Source organism: Atractosteus spatula, chromosome 11, assembly GCF_055471065.1.
Source record: "Atractosteus spatula isolate fAtrSpa1 chromosome 11, fAtrSpa1.hap1, whole genome shotgun sequence".
Lineage (NCBI taxonomy): Eukaryota > Metazoa > Chordata > Actinopteri > Semionotiformes > Lepisosteidae > Atractosteus > Atractosteus spatula.
The window spans coordinates 26,152,999-26,172,034 of NC_142716.1; the positions used below are offsets into that span (position 1 = coordinate 26,152,999).

Consider the following 19,036-nt stretch of genomic DNA (forward strand, 5'->3'; position numbering starts at 1 on the left):
CGCTGTGTCCGTTATTCTTTTTTTCTTTTTCTGGTTTGGTCGGATAGTTTTTGTTTTTGATTTATCAATAAAGTTTGATAATCGGCCAGTGAAAGCTCTGTTGTCCTTCACATGAATGCCTGAAACATTGTACCGAACCCAGGATTTTACAGTATTTTTTCTTTAAAATACCAATAACAGCAACATACAGTTTACATAATATATTGATGTTCCAAAATTAATATCGTTTATGACCTTTATGACCTTCATTATGCTCTTCGTTAATGTCTAAGCCGGAACACATCTTTATATCTCATTTTGTATGTCTTTTTTTAAAAAAATTGTTTGCCCAGCCTAACAGTATTGTTGTTATTGTTTTTATCCTGTAAAGCGCTTTGAGGAGCCACCTTTAAAGGCGCCATATACAATAAAGTTCATTATTATTACTATTGTTAATTTGCTGGACAGAGAGGTGAACATTATTACACAGAAGACAAAGATAGCGATTTACTTTGCATTGTGCATTGTGCTGCTGTAATACAGTTTTAAATAATTAAAAGTCTAAACAGTATCAGCTTTATTTATGGGTTGTAATTTAAAAAATTTAAAAAAAGTCAAAAACCGCACTCAAAATGCAATTTATAGGTTTCTGGCAAGAGGAGACACCCAAATTTAATAATGTAATATGCCACTATTTGTGCATGAATAAGGTTATACTGCTATTTCCTTAGATACTGTACGCGATTCCATGGGGTTTTTTTTTTAATCCCCGGCGGAACCGGGCATCCATAAGAATCAAGTAATAGGTTTATTCCATGCTGAAAAAAAGAAGAAAGAAAACACATTCCATAAGAATCAGCGCTTTTATATAGCGCCTTTAAAGGTGGCTTCTCAAAACGCTTTACAGGATAAAAACAACAATAACAACAACAATATTGTATTTCATTGCACTTTGACAGATCGTCCTTAAATCAATTGTTGATTTAGTTTGACAGTAACCCTAACACTAACCCTATTTTATTTTTTCAAAGAAATGTTTGTTAAAAAAAAAAGTAATGGCTCTGGTTGGATTCAAACACCCAACATGTGATGTGTGAGTCGGGAACCTAACCCACAGCGCCACTGGCAAGGTCACATGAGGAGTGTTGAAAAAGCCCTACAGAAACATTATCAACAGACATCGTACAGCATGTACTATTCTTGTGTTGCGGTACATGAATATAATTATATCGTTATTAATTTCTTTAGATACGCGATTCCATATTATATTCCATTTTAATCAAATTCTAAAAGTATGCTTGTTGACTCCGGTATCATGTTGGTTAAAGACTTCGATGCTTAAAATGTTTAGGGAGAAATGGAATACTGGTGTGTATTTTTTCTTTAAAGTACCGAGACCAGCCATATACTGTATGTTTATGTTCCAAAATTAATATCGGTTATGGCTTTCACACGCGTTACAGTATGCTCCTATTCTTTTTTATGCTCAGCTACTAAGATTTCCCTTCAGTGGTAAAATTCCATATAAATATTCAATACTTAAACGGGCACAGTAAAGACATTTAAATCTTTCTACGACCGACCAACGCACCACGAGTGCCCCTGTCGGTCAACCAATCACGTACCGCGGTATTCTGCGTCATCTCCCATCACGATGCGCAATGACGTAGCCAATTATCCCCAGTACGTGCCTGTGCTGCGCACTTTGAATGGCTGCATCTGTAAATCCAGGGTACATTGTCTATGATTTTTTTTTGTCATAAAGAAATTACTATTGGATTTTAAAGTTTTTTTTTCCTTTCAATAGTTCGTTTTGAAACGATTCACCAGAATGTATTCTTGAGGAGAGTAATGTTTGTGAGATGCTTGCCTTGCCTCGCTTCTTTTAGTCAACTGTTGACTCTTTGTCAACTGCTGCAGTTCAATTCTACAGAGCTCTGCTGGTTTAAAATGCAGAAAATGAGCTCTAATCGCATAAGATTATTCTAGTCTTGCCACAATGCTCATGTCAAACATGGGCGACCCCTAAAAACAAGAGCTATTTTCGCTTTGTAGGCCACTACATCACCTAGAAATGATCAAGGCTGCTTGACCCATCTTCTCTTGCCACAGGTTCTGTTCATCTCCCAGAAGCACCAGTGCACCCACAGACTGGCAACAGACACTAGTATTGTTTAAGTGCCCTTTTTATTTTCTAGTGATCACAACAGTTAACACTGTCTGTCCAACACCCAGGACACATTGTACAGTGTCACAGTTCTAGAGCAGTATACAGTATGTAATACTCTTTTATGTGTTTTTGGAATCATACAGGTTTATTCTGTATAAGCTGCCAGTCCACGATGAAGGAAGAGGTCTGCGATACCTCTACATGGATGACCATACCAATGGCTGGGTATATGGGAAGAAATTGGTAAATGACTCCAAGAGTGCAGTGGGGCAGACTTTGCAGCCTTTTTTGTCCTACATTCATAAAAAGGTAAGAAACCTTTATTTATAATCTGTGTCATCTCCCAGAAAGTGAGGTCAGGATATACATTGTCTTTTTGATCTGTTTATTTTCACAGGCTTCTCTTATAATTCAAAAGCCTTTTGTGCAATACAAATACAGACTTTGTATTGATATTTTTTATATTCCTTCCTAAAAGACTGTGGACTTTGGGTATCTTCTATACAACGATCAACCTCCAAAGTCATTTAAACCTGCTCCTTCATCTTTTGGACACAGCAAAGGTAAGTAACATTTTATAATGTACAGATGCAGCCATTCAAAGTGCACGTTACAGACACGTACTGCAGGTGGCGTCGCGCATTGTGACGCAAGATGACGCGCGGCACCGCAGTACGTGATTGGCTGACCGACAGGGGCCCTCGTGGTCCGTTGGTCTGTCGTAGAAAGACTTACAGTAAACGTCTTTGCTGTGCCCGTTGTAGATATTGAATTTTACCACTGAAGGGAAATCTTAGTAGCTGAGCATAAAAAGAATAGGAGCATACTGTAACGCGTGTGAAGGCCATAAACGATATTAATTTTGGAACATAAACATACAGTATATGGCTGGTCTTGGTACTTTAAAGAAAAATACACACCAGTATTCCATTTCTCCCTAAACATTTTAAGCATCGAAGTCTTTAACTAAAGAGATACCGGAGTCAACAAGCATACTTTTAGAATTTGCTTAAAAGGGAATATAATATGGAATCGCGTATCTAAAGAATTTAATAACGATATGATTATATCCGTGTACTGCGACAGGGCTGTGTAGGGCTGTTTCGCCTCTCTCTTCATGCGACTTCCCTTGTAGCCTACTGGTCTACGTGCCTGATTACCAACTCACGGGTTGTGTGTTCAAATCCAGCTGGTGCTGGATTTTTCTTTTAACAAACATTTCTTCGAAAAAATAGAATAGCGATATTATGGACAATCAATTGACTTTTATATTTCAAAATATCACAACATGATCGATTCTAAGTCATTTTTGATAACAATGAATAGTCGCCTTCTTCCCTTCTTACAACGGTCCCTGCTTCTGCTTCCTGCTTCTATTGTGTGTGTGTGTGTGTGTGTGTGTGTGTGTGTGTGTGTGTGTGTGTGTGTGTGTGTGTGTGTGAGTGTGTGTGAGATAGAGTAAATGGCGACTGTCAGAAGATAGGACACAGCGGCTCAGGCGCCCGCTGAATGGAAAAGTGGCACTTTAATGTTCTGTATGGCTAATACTAAAGCCAATACTAATATTCAATACTTTAATATCCTTTTCTGTATGTTTAACAATAGTGGGTACTGGCCTAATTCGTCCCTGCTCCCGTTGTTAGGTGTTAATGTGTTGTTAAGTGTGAATTTGTACCTGTTTCCCTGAGGTCTGGTTTTTTTTCTGGAAAACCATAACTCTGGTCTTGTCCAGATTGACTGTCGGCGCCCAGGTCTGACAGTGCTGCTCCAGCAGTGCCAGGTTCTGGCGCAGCCTCTGTTCTGTGGGCGACAGCGGGACCAGGTCGTCTGCACAGAGCAGGAACTCGATTTCCATAATTAATGCAGATCAGTAAATCAAGGGACAAAACAATTATTGCGCCCGGGTCCTCAATGGGCTTTGACATGCTAATGGGTTGGTTTAACAGTCCGGGTGTGGCAAGCCTCCAATGTCTCCCGACTTCGGCAAAAGGCACCTAGCCTTCCTAGGATTGTTGACCGGGGCGGGGGACATTCGGGGATGTAAGTCTGAGAAAGACAGTCTCACGTTTGTGGACAGTCTGTCCACAAACAAAACATGTAAAAAAAACAATTACTTTTTGTCAATGGAATCCGGTGTGTGTGTCTCTCTCTGCTGGATGTCCCTCTCACTCTCTGCTGAATGAATAAAAGCATTTTATTAAAAACGCGTTTGCGTTTGTCTGGTATTTACTTTGGTCCCTTTTAACTGTTTTTCGATCTACTGTATTGCTTTGAGATGCCACTTTTAAAGGTGATATGTAAAATAAAGTTTTTTATTATTGTTATAGAGAAACATGATCAGATTTTCCCTGGTTCAGAAAAAAAGATCTAAAGTGCTACACCTAACATTCTTAATTCGATGTATTTAAAGCAGTGAACTACTGTAGGTGTAACATAACATTCAGAAATACAATCGAGAATAGTTTTGTGGTGTTTGTTTAGATGAAACGTTCCTAAAACGTATAACGTAACAAAATTAAAGACGATTAAAATCTGTAATCTTTCCACTTGTACCGTATGTCATCGGAAAGTTTCTGCTTTGTGTAAGGATAGTATCAAAAAGTAATCTTAAGTGGTGAGAAAGCTGTGCTCAATGTATTTAAGGGACTTAAAAGTAAAAGGAGATGCTTCATATTGCTTGACTAATTTTAAAAACTACAGATGCAGCCATTCAAAGTGCGCGTTACAGACACGTACCGCAGGTGGCGTCGCTCAGTGTGACGCAAGATGACGCGTGGCACCGCAGTACGTGATTGGTTGACCAACAGGGGCACTCGTGGTCCGTTGGTCTGTTGTAGAAAGACTTACAGTAAACGTCTTTGCTGTGCCCGTTGTAGATATTGAATTTTACCACTGAAGGGAAATCTTAGTAGCTGAGCATAAAAAGAATAGGAGCATACTGTAACGCGTGTGAAGGCCATAAACGATATTAATTTTGGAACATAAACATACAGTATATAGCTGGTCTTGGTACTTTAAAGAAAAAAATACACACCAGTATTCCATTTCTCCCTAAACATTTTAAGCTTTGAAGTCTTTAACTAACGTGATACCGGAGTCAACAAGCATACTTTTAGAATTTGCTTAAAAGGGAATATAATATGGAATCACGTATCTAAAGAATTTAATAACGGTATTCGTGTGCTGCGACAGGGCTGTGTAGGGCTGTTTCGCCTGCCTGTTCATGCGAGCTGTCTTGTAGCCGACTGGTCTAGGTGCGTGACTACCAGCTGGCAGGTTGTGTGTTCGAATCCAGCTGGTGCTGGACGTTTCTTTTAACAAACATTTCTTCAAAAAAATAGAATAGCGATATTATGGACAATCAATTGACTTTTATATTTCAAAATATCGCAACATGATCGATATTTGCGATATTTTGAACATATCTTCCCTTCTGACAGCGGTTCCTACTTCTATTGTGTGTGTGTGTGCAACAGAGTAAATTTTTATAGAGAAATGGAGGCTGGACAGTATGCGTTACAATATAAACATTTATATTGATTTAAATCGTGTTCTGATTTAAATCGCAAACGCGTGTTTAATTATATGTGTTTTTTAATCATAATCAGGCTAATGCAACATAAATTGATACAGTATCTTTGTCTTCTAAGTATCTTAATAAACTTTCAGCATAGCTTTCTACCCGTTTAGATTTATATTTCTTGGGATTTTGGGATCAAACGTGGAAGGATTAGATTATAATCGTTTTTATTTGTCAAATACGTGATTGTATTTCTGAATGTTATGTGACACCTACAGTAGTTCACTGCTTTAAATACATCGAATTAAGAAAGTTATGTGTAGCACTTTAGATCTTTTTTCTGAACCAGGGAAAATCTGATCATGTTTCTCTATAACAATAATAAAAAACTTTATTTTACATATCGCCTTTAAAAGTGGCATCTCAAAGCAATACAGTAGATCGAAAAACAGTTAAAAGGGACCAAATTAAATACCAGACAATCGCAAACGCGTTTTCAATAAAATTATTTTATTCATTCAGCAGTTTGTGAGAGGGACATCCAGCAGGGAGAGACACACACACCAGTTTTCATTGACAAAATTGTTTTTTTTTCAATTCCTCTTGTCTAACAGGAATGTTTTGTTTGTGGACAGACTGTTAGACAAGAGGAAAAGACCGCCTCCTCCTACGAAGCATTAATCGCGTATCTAAGGAAACTTTGCAGTATACCTTTGTTCATGCACATCATTATACAGTACAGTATCTCAATTTGTATTTCGATAAAAAAAATCGTTTGCCCAGCCACTACTGTTGTTATTGTTTTTATCCTGTAAAGCGTTTCCTTTTTCTGCGTTTTCCATTTCCTTTTTCTGATCACTCGCTTTCTGGATACACATCTCACCTGTCCTGTTCTTTGTTTTCCTGGTTTGCTGATTATGCCTGCTGCGGTCCACTCCTACCCTCACACCTAAAGAATACTATTTTAAATTTCTTGGCGCAGTTCATTAACCCTTGTATGTGCTGTCCGCGCCGAAAATGCAATTAAAAAAAAGTCAAAAAACGCACTCAAAATACAATTTATAGCTTAATAAGATACACTCCACAGGCAAAATTAAAGACAAAATTAAAGACGATTAAAATCTGTAATCTTTCCACTTGTACTGTGAGTCATCGGACAGTTTCTGCTTTGTGTAAGGATGGTGAGAAAGCTGTGCTCAATGTATTTAAGGGACTTAAAAGTTAAAGGAGATGCTTCATATTGCTTGACTAATTTTAAAAACCAAGTTATAAATGCAGACGCTCCCTCGGTGCCGCGCCGGGTGTAAATATCAAAGTATACATTCCCAACAAGAATTGTACCCATCTGTCATGCAAATAAAACACCTTGAATTGAATTGAATTGAGGGAGAGAGGGGGGTAGTGTTCTGATTTAAATCGCAAACGCGTGTTTAATTATGTGTGTTTTTTAATCATAATCAGGCTAATGCATTTCTACATTTTCTGTATGAACCAGCTTAGAGGTTCATACAGAAAGACAGCTTGTGTTTAAATTGAGTGTAAGGTAATTTATGCTTCTAAAGTCATGGTCAGCATTTATTATTGTACTGTGCTGTAAACTTTTTCTGTGTCTAGTCACATTATTTTATAGCGTTTTTATTGCGTTATTAAATCCGGTGGCGCTGTGTGTTAGTTTCCTGACTCCCATTATTTAAACTGCGACACTGATCATTCATCTCTAAATAAACTTTATTTTATATAGCGTTTTAAGCGAATAGGTAATTAGATTGCTCATAAACCTAATCGCTTTTTCTACATAAACACAGCGTGATTGCTCTCTGAAAATGCTTTTCCTTTATTTTTAAAGTAGGCTCAGATTTCAACTATAGATCGTATTATTATAAACTTTCTTGGAAAAATGTATTTTATGTAAACCATGTTTGCTATTAATTCATTTAGGGCTAAAATACGTTCATTGTCTTCCAATCGAGTCGAGTTGACATTGGAAGCCTGCCACACCCGGACTGTTAAACCAACGCATTAGCACGTCAAAGCCCGTATTGGTATTGAGCCAGTATTGTCTTTAGTATTCCCCCCCTCTCCCCTCAATTCAATTCAATTCAAGGTGTTTTATTTGCATGACAGATGGGTACAAGCAGTGTTGGGTATGTATATTGTAACGCTTACGGCAGACAGGCACTGTGTAAGAGCCGGCGCACCAGAGCAGCGCACCGAGGGAGCGTCTGCATTTATAACTTAGTTTTTAAAATTAGTCAAGCAATATGAAGCATCTCCTTTTACGTTTAAGTCCCTTAAATACATTGAGCACAGCTTTCTCACCACTTAAGATTGCTTTTGATACCATCCTTACACAAAGCAGAAGGGAGATCTTAGTGCCTGAGCATAAAAAGAATAGGAGCATACTGCAACGCGTGTGAAGTCCATAAACGATATTAATTTTGGAACTTAAACATACAGTATATGGCTGGTCTCGGTACTTTAAAGAAAACATACACACCAGTATTCCATTTCTCCCTAAACATTTTAAGCATCGAAGTCTTTAACTAACGCGATACCGGAGTCAACAAGCATACTTTTAGAATTTGATTAAAAGGGAATATAATATGGAATCGCGTATCTCAAGAAATTAATAACGATATAATTATATTCATGTTGCAAAAGAACTGCAACGGACATAAAAACTCCCTTGCTTTTAACAGAGCGTTCCATAATTTCTAACTACGAAAATGCCAGGTGAAAGGATTTGTAAACATATTTTGTTAAAGCGAGTCAGTTTTTTCCGCAACACATAAAAGACATTTTTCCAAGAAAGTTTAGCCTTTGTCACTAATGAAACCACTAAATAAAGACATAAATATAGAAATCTTAAGATTTGTTCTATTTAATGTTGGTAGCAGGATGAACTGTCAGAGTGTATATTTTGTCGCAGAGTTGCTGCAAGATGTTAACAGTGAAAAGGTATTTAGAAATGAGTTATTTCAAGATGAAAATTTTCAGAATAATTGGAAATCTAGCAGGATAGAGAAAGCACAGAAAACTGGCAGTTAGATTGATCAGATTAGTATGAAAAGTCATTTAGCAAAGGGAATGAGAAGAGTGACAAACTAGTATACTTTAGATCTTTTTAAATCTGATCATGTTTCCCTATAACAATAATAAAAAACTTTATTTGATATATCACCATTAAAGGTGGCATCTCAAAGCAATACAGTAGATGTAAAAACAGATAAAAGGACCACAGATTACAAAGTAAATGCATATAAGAAAGACAAGCAGTTAGAGGTGCTACCAAAATTAGAAAATGAAGCAGATACAGACACTAAGTCTTCTGAAAAGAAAGGTTCTGAGGTTAGATTTAAACTGGCCCTGGTGTGTGTGTGTTTGTGTCTGTCTGTCCTGTGATGGACTGGCGCTATGTCCAGGGTGTATTCTGCCTTGTGTCCGTCGCTTACTGGGATAGGCTCCAAATCCTCTGTACTGGATAAAGAGATTAGAAATGGATGGAAGTAAAGGCACTGTGTGGATGGAACTATACACAGTGTTAGAAACCCACTATGAAATGGCAGCATCTCACTGAGAATAAAACATTTTATAGGGCTGGCTTAAGGAAACAGCCTTTCCACCTCTCTTGCACATCAGTATCCATACCTAGTTATTTAAACAAATTGCCTCTAATTATAAACATCTTAATATGCTGGCTCTGTGGATCCGCATCAGCTATGTTTGCCCATTCCTTCAATTCATGTGCATCCAACACACAGTTCAAAGCTAGAAACTACACAAAATCTAAAATATGAGCTCTACTTGCCACTTACAATACCAACAGTACCAGCTAACTTTAGTAGTGACATTTTCATGGATCTTTTTAACAATAAAATTTACAACATCAGACTTCAGACACAATTAAACAGGCCTCAAAAAAGTCTGGTACAAACATTTTCAGCATGGAATAAACCTTTACTTTAATGGTATAAACCTTAAATGGATTCATATTCTCAATAAGATTTGGTGCTCAGTAACATGACTTAGAAAATGACAGAAGACATACGTATCATGCTTATCCTTCTATTTTTCATAATCGTAAACTCCTTAAGGCAGTTACATTTTCTCTGTTCTGACCTGGAGTTACAGAGAAATTTAAATTCTAATAAGAGATTTGTAATGAGGAAAGTCATACCAATCACTCATACCAGGATTTGCAATTACAATACAAATACTTTCTTTCTGTATGTGTTTATTTTGCAGTTTGAGTCTATGGCATTCCTTTGGGGGTCTATACTCCAAGGCATGACTTTTTTATGGGAACATGACATTTTTTTAAAGTCTTTTAATGCAAGCTTCATATAAACCCTTAGCAGTGGTTACTGTCTGGAGCAGGTACTTGAATGGCACAGATTCATTGAAATGATTCAATTTCTTTTGAAAATATTTGGGATAATACATATTCCAGAAATCACAGCCGTTGAATTATCCAGAAATTAATTTCTCTCAGGGTGTATTTAACCCCTCATGGATGGCATTGTATGAAATGAGTTTGTAGTTCCCCATTTGCCTCTATTATGAGATGCTGTGGACACTATTTTATACATTTTAGGAGTGTCCATAGGAAGGTATGTTCTAGAAAGAGTGAACTTCTGTTTTGCCATTATTTTTAATAGGGGCGTTACATGTTTACACTTGGTGCTCCTACTAGAGGAGAGGATATGATTAATCTAGGCTTATCACAGAAACTGAAACACATCTGGTTGGTGAGTCTACTGTGGGTAAAATGTTACTGGTACCGCATGTTGTAAAGCTCGGTATTTTCTCTCTTGGCCTGACTTTTTTTAATGTCTGAGTGTTAGAATCCATGTTGTTGCTGGTAAGGGAATGGTAGGTGCTGTGATTGACACAGTCAAAGCCTTGTACAGAGATACCATTGTAGCTGTTTGACAGTATTTTAGATGCCCTTAGTTAAAAGCATGGGAGGAAGTACTGCCAAGGGAAGGGGGGGAGCAAGGATTTTTTCTTTGAGTTTGTGAGGTTATTTTTTGTTATATTGTGTTTCAGAAAGCAAGAAAATAAGATTTACTGTATGATAAAAAGAGAAAGAGCTGGAGTAGATCCTCAGATCAGTTTGCTACCAGCAATCAAACAAAAAAATGGAAAGAATTGTCTCCTCCTGATTGGAACCTTTCTTACTGTCTTATTATAATTTATCAGGCTACCTTTTAATTTCCACTGAGAGAAGGAAGTCACTTGTCATGCAGCTATTTTATTCTTCATTGCACAATATGCTCTAAGTTAGCAAATGAAACATGAAATAAATCAAGAATACGATTAACATGAATGTATAAACATCCAAACTATACTTTATCACATTTAATTATTGGGTTAGCTTTTTATTGAGCCAAAATGTTATAAATGTGTGAACGTCTGTAAAATGGAAATATTTATATTTTTCTCTTTTCTGTTACCTGCCTGACAGCATTTTGTATCCCATTCTGTATATTACTGGAAAATATTAGACCCAACCTAAAGAATTCATGGGGGTAGTGGGACACAGTACTGCAAAGAGTCTCCTAAAGGGACAGAGCTATTAGTACTTATGTGTTTGAGTCTGGAGAATATAGTAAACTCTAAACATTAAGGGAATGCATGGAATCGGAAAATATAAATTGCATAGTACACAAGACTTAACTGGTTTTATTCTAGGAAAGCAGACAAGACTGAGTCATGGGACTCAGAGGATCCAAGGCTAGACTGAGTATAATAGGCTTCGGGCTTCTATTGTGACATCTACTGTAAATTACAGAAATGTTAAAAGTAAACAAAATAAAGTAACTAAAATGTGGTCTGAAATCACCCCTTTAGACACCCCTTTTACTTCACTGGTGTCAGATATGAAAGGCAATAGTCTCCCGTTCTGTCTGCTGTGTGTTGCAGCAGAGGGACTCCCTGCAGCTGAAAGGGGCAGAGTAACTTGCATGCCCTCTAGTACAGTTTACACATGCACGACTTTAAAAGCTAGCAAGACAGGTTTCAATTCACATTAGCTGGCGAGCCTTGTTAAAAAAACGAATGATAATGTAACATGCCACTGTTCATGAACAAAGTTATACTGAGATTTCCTAAGATACGCGATTAAAAAATAAATAAATAAAAATTTGAATCTCCTGCGGAACACATTCCATAAGAATCAGCGGTTTTACAGTATATATCGCCTTTAAAGGTGGCTTCTCAAAACGCTTTACGGGATAAAAACAACCAGAACAGCAGCAACAACAATATTGTATTTCGTTGCATTTTGAAAACCAAGTAATAACTTAACTATACAGTACGTGCAAACGTTTTGTATGTTGCTGTCGTGAATGCCTGCGTACCCATAAGTATCTTATTTGCCTTGAGTCTGTCTACAGTATCTCTGTCCCACTACCCCCCTCTCTCCCTCAATTCAATTCAATTCAAGGTGTTTTATTTGCATGAAAGATGGGTACAATTCTTGTTGGGAATGTATACTTTGATATTTACACCCGGCGCGGCACCGAGGGAGCGTCTGCATTTATAACTTGGTTTTTAAAATTAGTCAAGCAATATTAAGCATCTCCTTTAACTTTTAAGTCCCTTAAATACATTGAGCACAGCTTTCTCACCATCCTTACACAAAGCAGAAACTGTCCGATGACTCACAGTACAAGTGGAAAGATTACAGATTTTAATCGTCTTTAATTTTGTCTTTAATTTTGCCTGTGGAGTGTATCTTATTAAGCTATAAATTGTATTTTGAGCGCGTTTTTTGACTTTTTTTAATTGCATTTTCGGCGCGGACAGCACATACAAGGGTTAATGAACTGCGCCAAGAAATTTAAAATAGTATTCTTTAGGTGTGAGGGTAGGAGTGGACCGCAGCAGGCATAATCAGCAAACCAGGAAAACAAAGAACAGGACAGGTGAGATGTGTATCCAGAAAGCGAGTGATCAGAAAAAAGAAATGGAAAACGCAGAAAAAGGAAACGCTTTACAGGATAAAAACAATAACAACAGTAGTGGCTGGGCAAACGATTTTTTTTATCGAAATACAAATTGAGATACTGTACTGTATAATGATGTGCATGAACAAAGGTATACTGCAATTTTCCTTAGATACGCGATTAATGCTTCGTAGGAGGAGGCGGTCTTTTCCTCTTGTCTAACAGTCTGTCCACAAACAAAACATTCCTGTTAGACAAGAGGAATTGAAAAAAAACAATTTTGTCAATGAAAACCGGTGGGTGTGTCTCCCCTGCTGGATGTCCCTCTCACAAACTGCTGAATGAATAAAATAATTTTATTGAAAACGCGTTTGCGATTGTCTGGTATTTAATTTGGTCCCTTTTAACTGTTTTTCGATCTACTGTATTGCTTTGAGATGCCACTTTTAAAGGCGATATGTAAAATAAAGTTTTTTATTATTGTTATAGAGAAACATGATCAGATTTTCCCTGGTTCAGAAAAAAGATCTAAAGTGCTACACATAACTTTCTTAATTCGATGTATTTAAAGCAGTGAACTACTGTAGGTGTCACATAACATTCAGAAATACAATCACGTATTTGACAAATAAAAACGATTATAATCTAATCCTTCCACGTTTGATCCCAAAATCCCAAGAAATATAAATCTAAACGGGTAGAAAGCTATGCTGAAAGTTTATTAAGATACTTAGAAGACAAAGATACTGTATCAATTTATGTTGCATTAGCCTGATTATGATTAAAAAACACATATAATTAAACACGCGTTTGCGATTTAAATCAGAACACGATTTAAATCAATATAAATGTTTATATTGTAACGCATACTGTCCAGCCTCCATTTCTCTATAAAAATTTACTCTGTTGCACACACACACACAATAGAAGCAGGAACCGCTGTCAGAAGGGAAGATATGTTCAAAATATCGCAAATATCGATCATGTTGCGATATATTGAAATATAAAAGTCAATTGATTGTCCATAATATCGCTATTCTATTTTTTCGAAGAAATGTTTGTTAAAAGAAAAGTCCAGCACCAGCTGGATTTGAACACACAACCTGCCAGCTGGTAGTCACGCACCTAGACCAGTCGGCTACAAGACAGCTTGCATGAGTAGGCAGGCGAAACAGCCCTACACAGCCCTGTCGCAGCACACGAATACCGTTATTAAATTCTTTAGATACGCAATTCCATATTATATTAGCAGAAAAGCTTAAAACTACCACTTTTTCACACGCTATTTCACATGCTAGTTAAATACTTCGATGCTTAAAATCGTTAGGGAGAAATGGAATACTGGTGTGTATTTTTCCTTTAAAGTGCCGATTCCTGGAATCTGACTGGCTGACACCCCTCTGAAGTGGTTCCATAAAATCTGGTATACGGAAAAGAAAGCTTTGATAAATACAAGTGTCTTTTAATACACTCTTTGCTGTGCTGTTGAGGATCCTTGTGATATTTTAAGCTCTAGTTGAATGATAGGTGTCGCATTTTAAATCATTTTCGTAGTTAGAAATTATGAAACGCCCTGTTAAAAGCAAGGAAGTTTTTATGCCCGTTGAAGTAAAACAAAATGCCTGACAAAGTATGGCTTGGACAGATTCCAAGCGCTTGTACAAATGTGCTAAAGAAATTATACTTTGAGTATACAGCTTGTCCAAAGTCATCCATTATTAATACTATTAGTAATATCTTCAGTAAAGGCTTTGATGCATAAATATTTCTGATAAAGGTAGGTTGTGTACTTTTGTCCAACTGAGCAATCTTGCTTTCATAAAATATACCAACATTTTAATGACTGATGATTAACATGCTGTAATACACAGTTCAAAATTAAAGGCTCGAAAGCTGTACATGAGAGTTAAGCTCCCCCTGGCGGTTTTACAAGGCGACGCCGGATAGTTAACCACGTGACACCACGTTAACTGCGTCATACCGCGTGATACTGCGACACGCCCACCGGGGTATGCCGCGAAATACCCCACCCATTTTGAATGGCTGCATCTGTACAAGACAGAAGGACACAGAAAATGGGGGGGGAAAAAAACATCACAGACAGCACAACAAACAATATAATTGTATCTGTAATACTTGCTGGGTTTGCTTGCTTATTCCTATGATTAAAGCCAAGTGCAATGTTTGCTACATATGCAGGATGTGAATTGTTCATTTTATATATATCTAAAATAAAATATTTTAAAATTTACACTATTTCAGGGTAGAACATTTACATGTGTGATTCTGCAGATTTTGTCCAAATCATTGATTCAGTAGAAAACATTTATTTGATGATTTACTGTGTATGGTCAAGACATGATGGAACGTCCGAAGTATATACTGTGTCTGAAGAATACCAACACAAGCTTTCTGTGTTTTCTGGTTTTAAAACTTGAATCATAAAGCTTTAAAGTATATATTTCCATCTTGTTTTTGTTCATTATTTTTTTTCCCATTTACATTTCTTTGACTGAGGCATCACATAAGCTAAGAACAAATCTGTTGCCATCAGAGCTTTTTCTCCTGGTGAAAATCACTGAGTTTAAAAACACTTCTGTAAGTCAATATAATACTGATGTTTATAATAAAAGATTCATCTGCTGGGTAAAACAAAACTAAAGATGCTTGTTTTGGGCTCTAGGTTTCTATTGAATTGAATTTACAGTAGCCCATTTCTAAATGAATACAGTAAATTAAATTGTTGAGATTAAGAAATAAATCTACATACTTCATGGCCAATTGTCAGTTCAAGAGAACTGAAAATAATTAATAGGATTAAGAATAGTCCTATTTTGGACTATGGTTTTCAATTCTCTTAATCTGACTTTTGATCTGAATTGATTAATTGACTTCGTCAGCTGGGAGCAGGCTTGATAATGGACTCTGTTCAAAAAGAGCAGACTTGTCCTTTAAAAACATTGAAACTGAAAAACCAGACGGATCAAAAACGATCAAATTTTGAGATTTGAATGTATCTTGTGTGACCTTTTTCAGGGATTGTGATGTTAGACAGACAGACAGGAGTGTGGCTGGTTCACAGCACCCCGGAGCTTCCAGATGTGAAAAATCATTCTACATCATTCTGGCCCTCCAGTGGGCATGAAAATGCACAGACCTTCTTCTGCGGGACTTACACATACAGCACCTTCAAGGACATAGGTAGGTGTTCACATGTACATACAGCTGTGTGAAGCTTTTCTTGAACAACTTTGATTGCTGAGCTTTAGTATGTCCATGGCATTGACATCGCAGCTGTCTATCACTTTCTGAAAGCCTTTGGTACAATTTTTCCAGATTTTAAGATTCAAGTATTGGTTATTTGCAGTTTTTGTTCTGGTTTGGTGCACCTTTTCTTTTCCTATTCTAAATTTACCTGTGGGGCAAAAAACAGTCTATTCTGTTATTTTCTGTTGGTGGTTCAATTACATATGAACGCTTAATATAACCCTGAGAATAGGTGGACACTAATAGACTTACACCTCATTGTGTATACAGATGAAAATAAATATCGAAATAGCCTTAGACTTTCTAATTGAATCTAAATGATGTGTATTGTGGCTGCTGAAAATGTATGTCAACATTTTAGAACTTGGAGGATAGTTTAACAAATGAAAATAAATAAAGGTAACTCTCCAAACTAATGGAAAAAGAAAGGGGGCATTTGACCTGGATGTATGAAAATGCCATACTTACTCTTGGTTATTTTTCATTCTTGTCTCTACAGCTGTGCAACTCCAGTATATCCATGTATACTCTTTTGACTATCACATCCCCCAAACCTTCCACAGAGACCTTCAGTGTGTGGCTCAGAGAACATGCTATCCCAGGAAAGAGCCTTGGTTTAAGCAGCTGCCCCTGACATCTTTAGCAGGGGAAACTTTCACCAGCTTTGCAAAATACTCTAGATTTAACGACGGTGAGCACCACTTCTTCCCTCTCGAATCTCAATTCCTTTTCATGAAGTTTCTGATAAATGCAAGTCGATCTGAAATTTCCCTTATGCAAATGGCACTACCACCCATACCAATGCCAGATATTGGTTTTAAGATTAAACAAAACGTATTTTTCTGTTCTACAACTTACTTCAGACATCCCCCTTAATTCGCATTTCTTTTCAAAAGCTGCTCAAACAATGTGTGAGATGGGGGGAAAACAACATTGCGAAGGCACAAAACCTGTCAGTGTTCAGAAAAAGAAAGCCAAGGCAGAGTTAGAGTCTGCAAAACAAAAAAATCAGTAAAGTCTATGGATCACGGTTTTTTCCCAACTGATCGCTTCTTTAGAAACTATTCTCCAATTCAAAATACAGAAACAGTAGTGAACAACACAGTTGCCATGATCCATATACAATCTCTGTGCTTCATTATTGCAGTTTGTTCCTGGAGAAGTGAAAATGTCACATCAGTTATTTTTCTCATTTTAGATATTTGGAATCAATAGTTTGCTGGTTAACTAATTTTTTGCATGCCTCTACATTTTAAAATCACAAATGAATTATCACAGTTCCAGACCAGTACCAGCTTGGAATAGATGACGAAATGTACTTATTCCTTCAAAATATGTGCTATAACAGCCCCACAGTGATGCTAAGTGTCGGAGTTGGCATAAGTTGTACCAATGATGTTTCTTTCACTGACAACACTACAAGGTCATAGAGGTTGCAGTTATTGGACGCGTTTGAGATCGCTTGGATATCCCAAAGTGCCCAATCTTGTTGTGTTGGTGTTGGTATTCAGTGAATTATGTATCACTGCTGAAACTCGGTCAACAGTGTCTGATTTACTCTGAACAAGCACTTATTGAGCCTCTCAGAATCTGAATTTATTTAATTTTTACAAAGTCTAACTCTATTGTATGTTGGCCGTTTCTAGCCAGCAAGACCCACTTTCTCACAAAGATTTTGTTGGAACAATATCCAGTTTATTTTTAGTCAAAGCCTTTCCCAATTGAAGATGTATTTATATAAAAAAGCAGACTTCGTTTTGGTGAAACTTTCTCAATCTGCCACCTGGCAACTGAACTTTCCTACATGGTTCTGCGGTTACACTTTAGATTTAAGGTTTCATAGCATCGCTTTCTTTCAACAGAGATTTTATGGGATGTTAGTAAAGCATTCATTTATATTCAGTAGTAATTTAGGTTTAGGATTTGTGTCTGAGGTAGTTTGTAGGTGCTTTATTAACATTCTGTAAAGCCCAATTCTTGAGCAAATTGATTAATAGAATATTTCAATCTTTTATTCATACAACAATCTAAAACAAATGTTTTTCTCTTGGTATGTTGATTTAAACACAAGAAAGGATAAAAATATAACTTGTGTAGCTTCTTTAGATACCATTTAATACCTAAGAACACGAGAGGTTACATTTGGCCCATTTAGCTAATTTCTTAGTAGTTGATTCAAGGATCTCATCCTGCTGTTTCTTGAAAGGAACCAGGACTTAAATAACATGTGCAGTTTGTTCCATTAATCTCAACTAGTTTTGAAAAGAAATTGATTAATTGATCCAAGGATCTCATTCTGCTGTTACTTTAAAGGTTATTGGAAACGGTTGTCATATTTTATTTAAATACATTTAAAAAAATGTTATGTAGAAAAGGAACAATCCAGTAAGTTTTAAACACCGCCCTTCAAAAGCAATATGTCACACTTCACACTTGATCTACTGTATATTGGTGGTGTTGATTTAAAAAAGAACGTTCTGGGTAGCAGCCAGTACAGTACAGCATTCAGAGAGGGGGGGGAGAAATACACATTCACTTGTTCTTGGGTAGAAAGTGTGCCTGGGACAGATTCTAACATGGAACCTGTGACTCTGTTCCGTTTCAGATCTCTACTCGGGTTTGCTGGTTAACTATTTAGGAGACGACTTCTTTGCCAAAAGTTGGGGGAAGCTTCATCGGCCTCTGCTGCCGAATTGCTCCGTGGTGCACAAGGTGTACAACGTGACGACGATGCAGCTGCCAGAGGCCAGGCCTTTCGGCATCATGGTGGACCACTCCAAGTGGTGTGTGACGAAGGGCGGGGGTCCGCACTGGACCTGCATCGCGGACACGAACCGAGAGATCAGTCAAACGAGAAGAGGAGGCGGGGCTGTGTGCACAAGCAGGCCTGGAGTGTGGAAGGCCTTCCTCACAGTAGTTGACACATTTGAGGACTGCCAGTAACACGTGGCTGGCAGAAATAGACAAACAAGAAAGGGCTGCTTTTCAAAAGATACTGCATAGTTTTTCCAAGTCAAAGCAAATGTTGGTAAGTAATATGTAAGAAAACTCTGCAGTAGCTCAAGTAGGTAGTGCGTCAACACGCGTAGGCTGCAAAAGAGAAGAAAAGAAACGGGAACTGACACCTGAAGAAGACTCTACAGCTGAAAT

The 19,036-nt window shown here is 37.3% G+C and overlaps 1 protein-coding gene across 1 annotated transcript; it reads left to right on the forward strand.

Moving 5' to 3' along the window:
* Window positions 1-1,633: 1,633 nt before the first annotated feature.
* LOC148823739 (deoxyribonuclease-2-alpha-like) lies at window positions 1,634-18,829 on the forward strand. The gene is made up of 5 exons (XM_088928105.1): window positions 1,634-1,711; window positions 2,628-2,712; window positions 15,656-15,820; window positions 16,386-16,577; window positions 18,492-18,829. The coding sequence occupies exons 1-5, from the start codon at window positions 1,634-1,636 to the stop codon at window positions 18,827-18,829; spliced, it is 858 nt and encodes a 285-aa protein (XP_088784231.1).
* Window positions 18,830-19,036: the final 207 nt, after the last annotated feature.

Bases quoted from the DNA above. Each gene is read 5' to 3' on its own strand.
- LOC148823739 (XM_088928105.1), top strand. From the start codon at position 1,634: ATGCGCAATGACGTAGCCAATTATCCCCAGTACGTGCCTGTGCTGCGC. The intron at 1,712-2,627 runs GTACATTGTCTA...CCTTCCTAAAAG, and splicing joins GCTGCATCTGTAAATCCAGG to ACTGTGGACTTTGGGTATCT. The intron at 15,821-16,385 runs GTAGGTGTTCAC...TTGTCTCTACAG, and splicing joins CAGCACCTTCAAGGACATAG to CTGTGCAACTCCAGTATATC.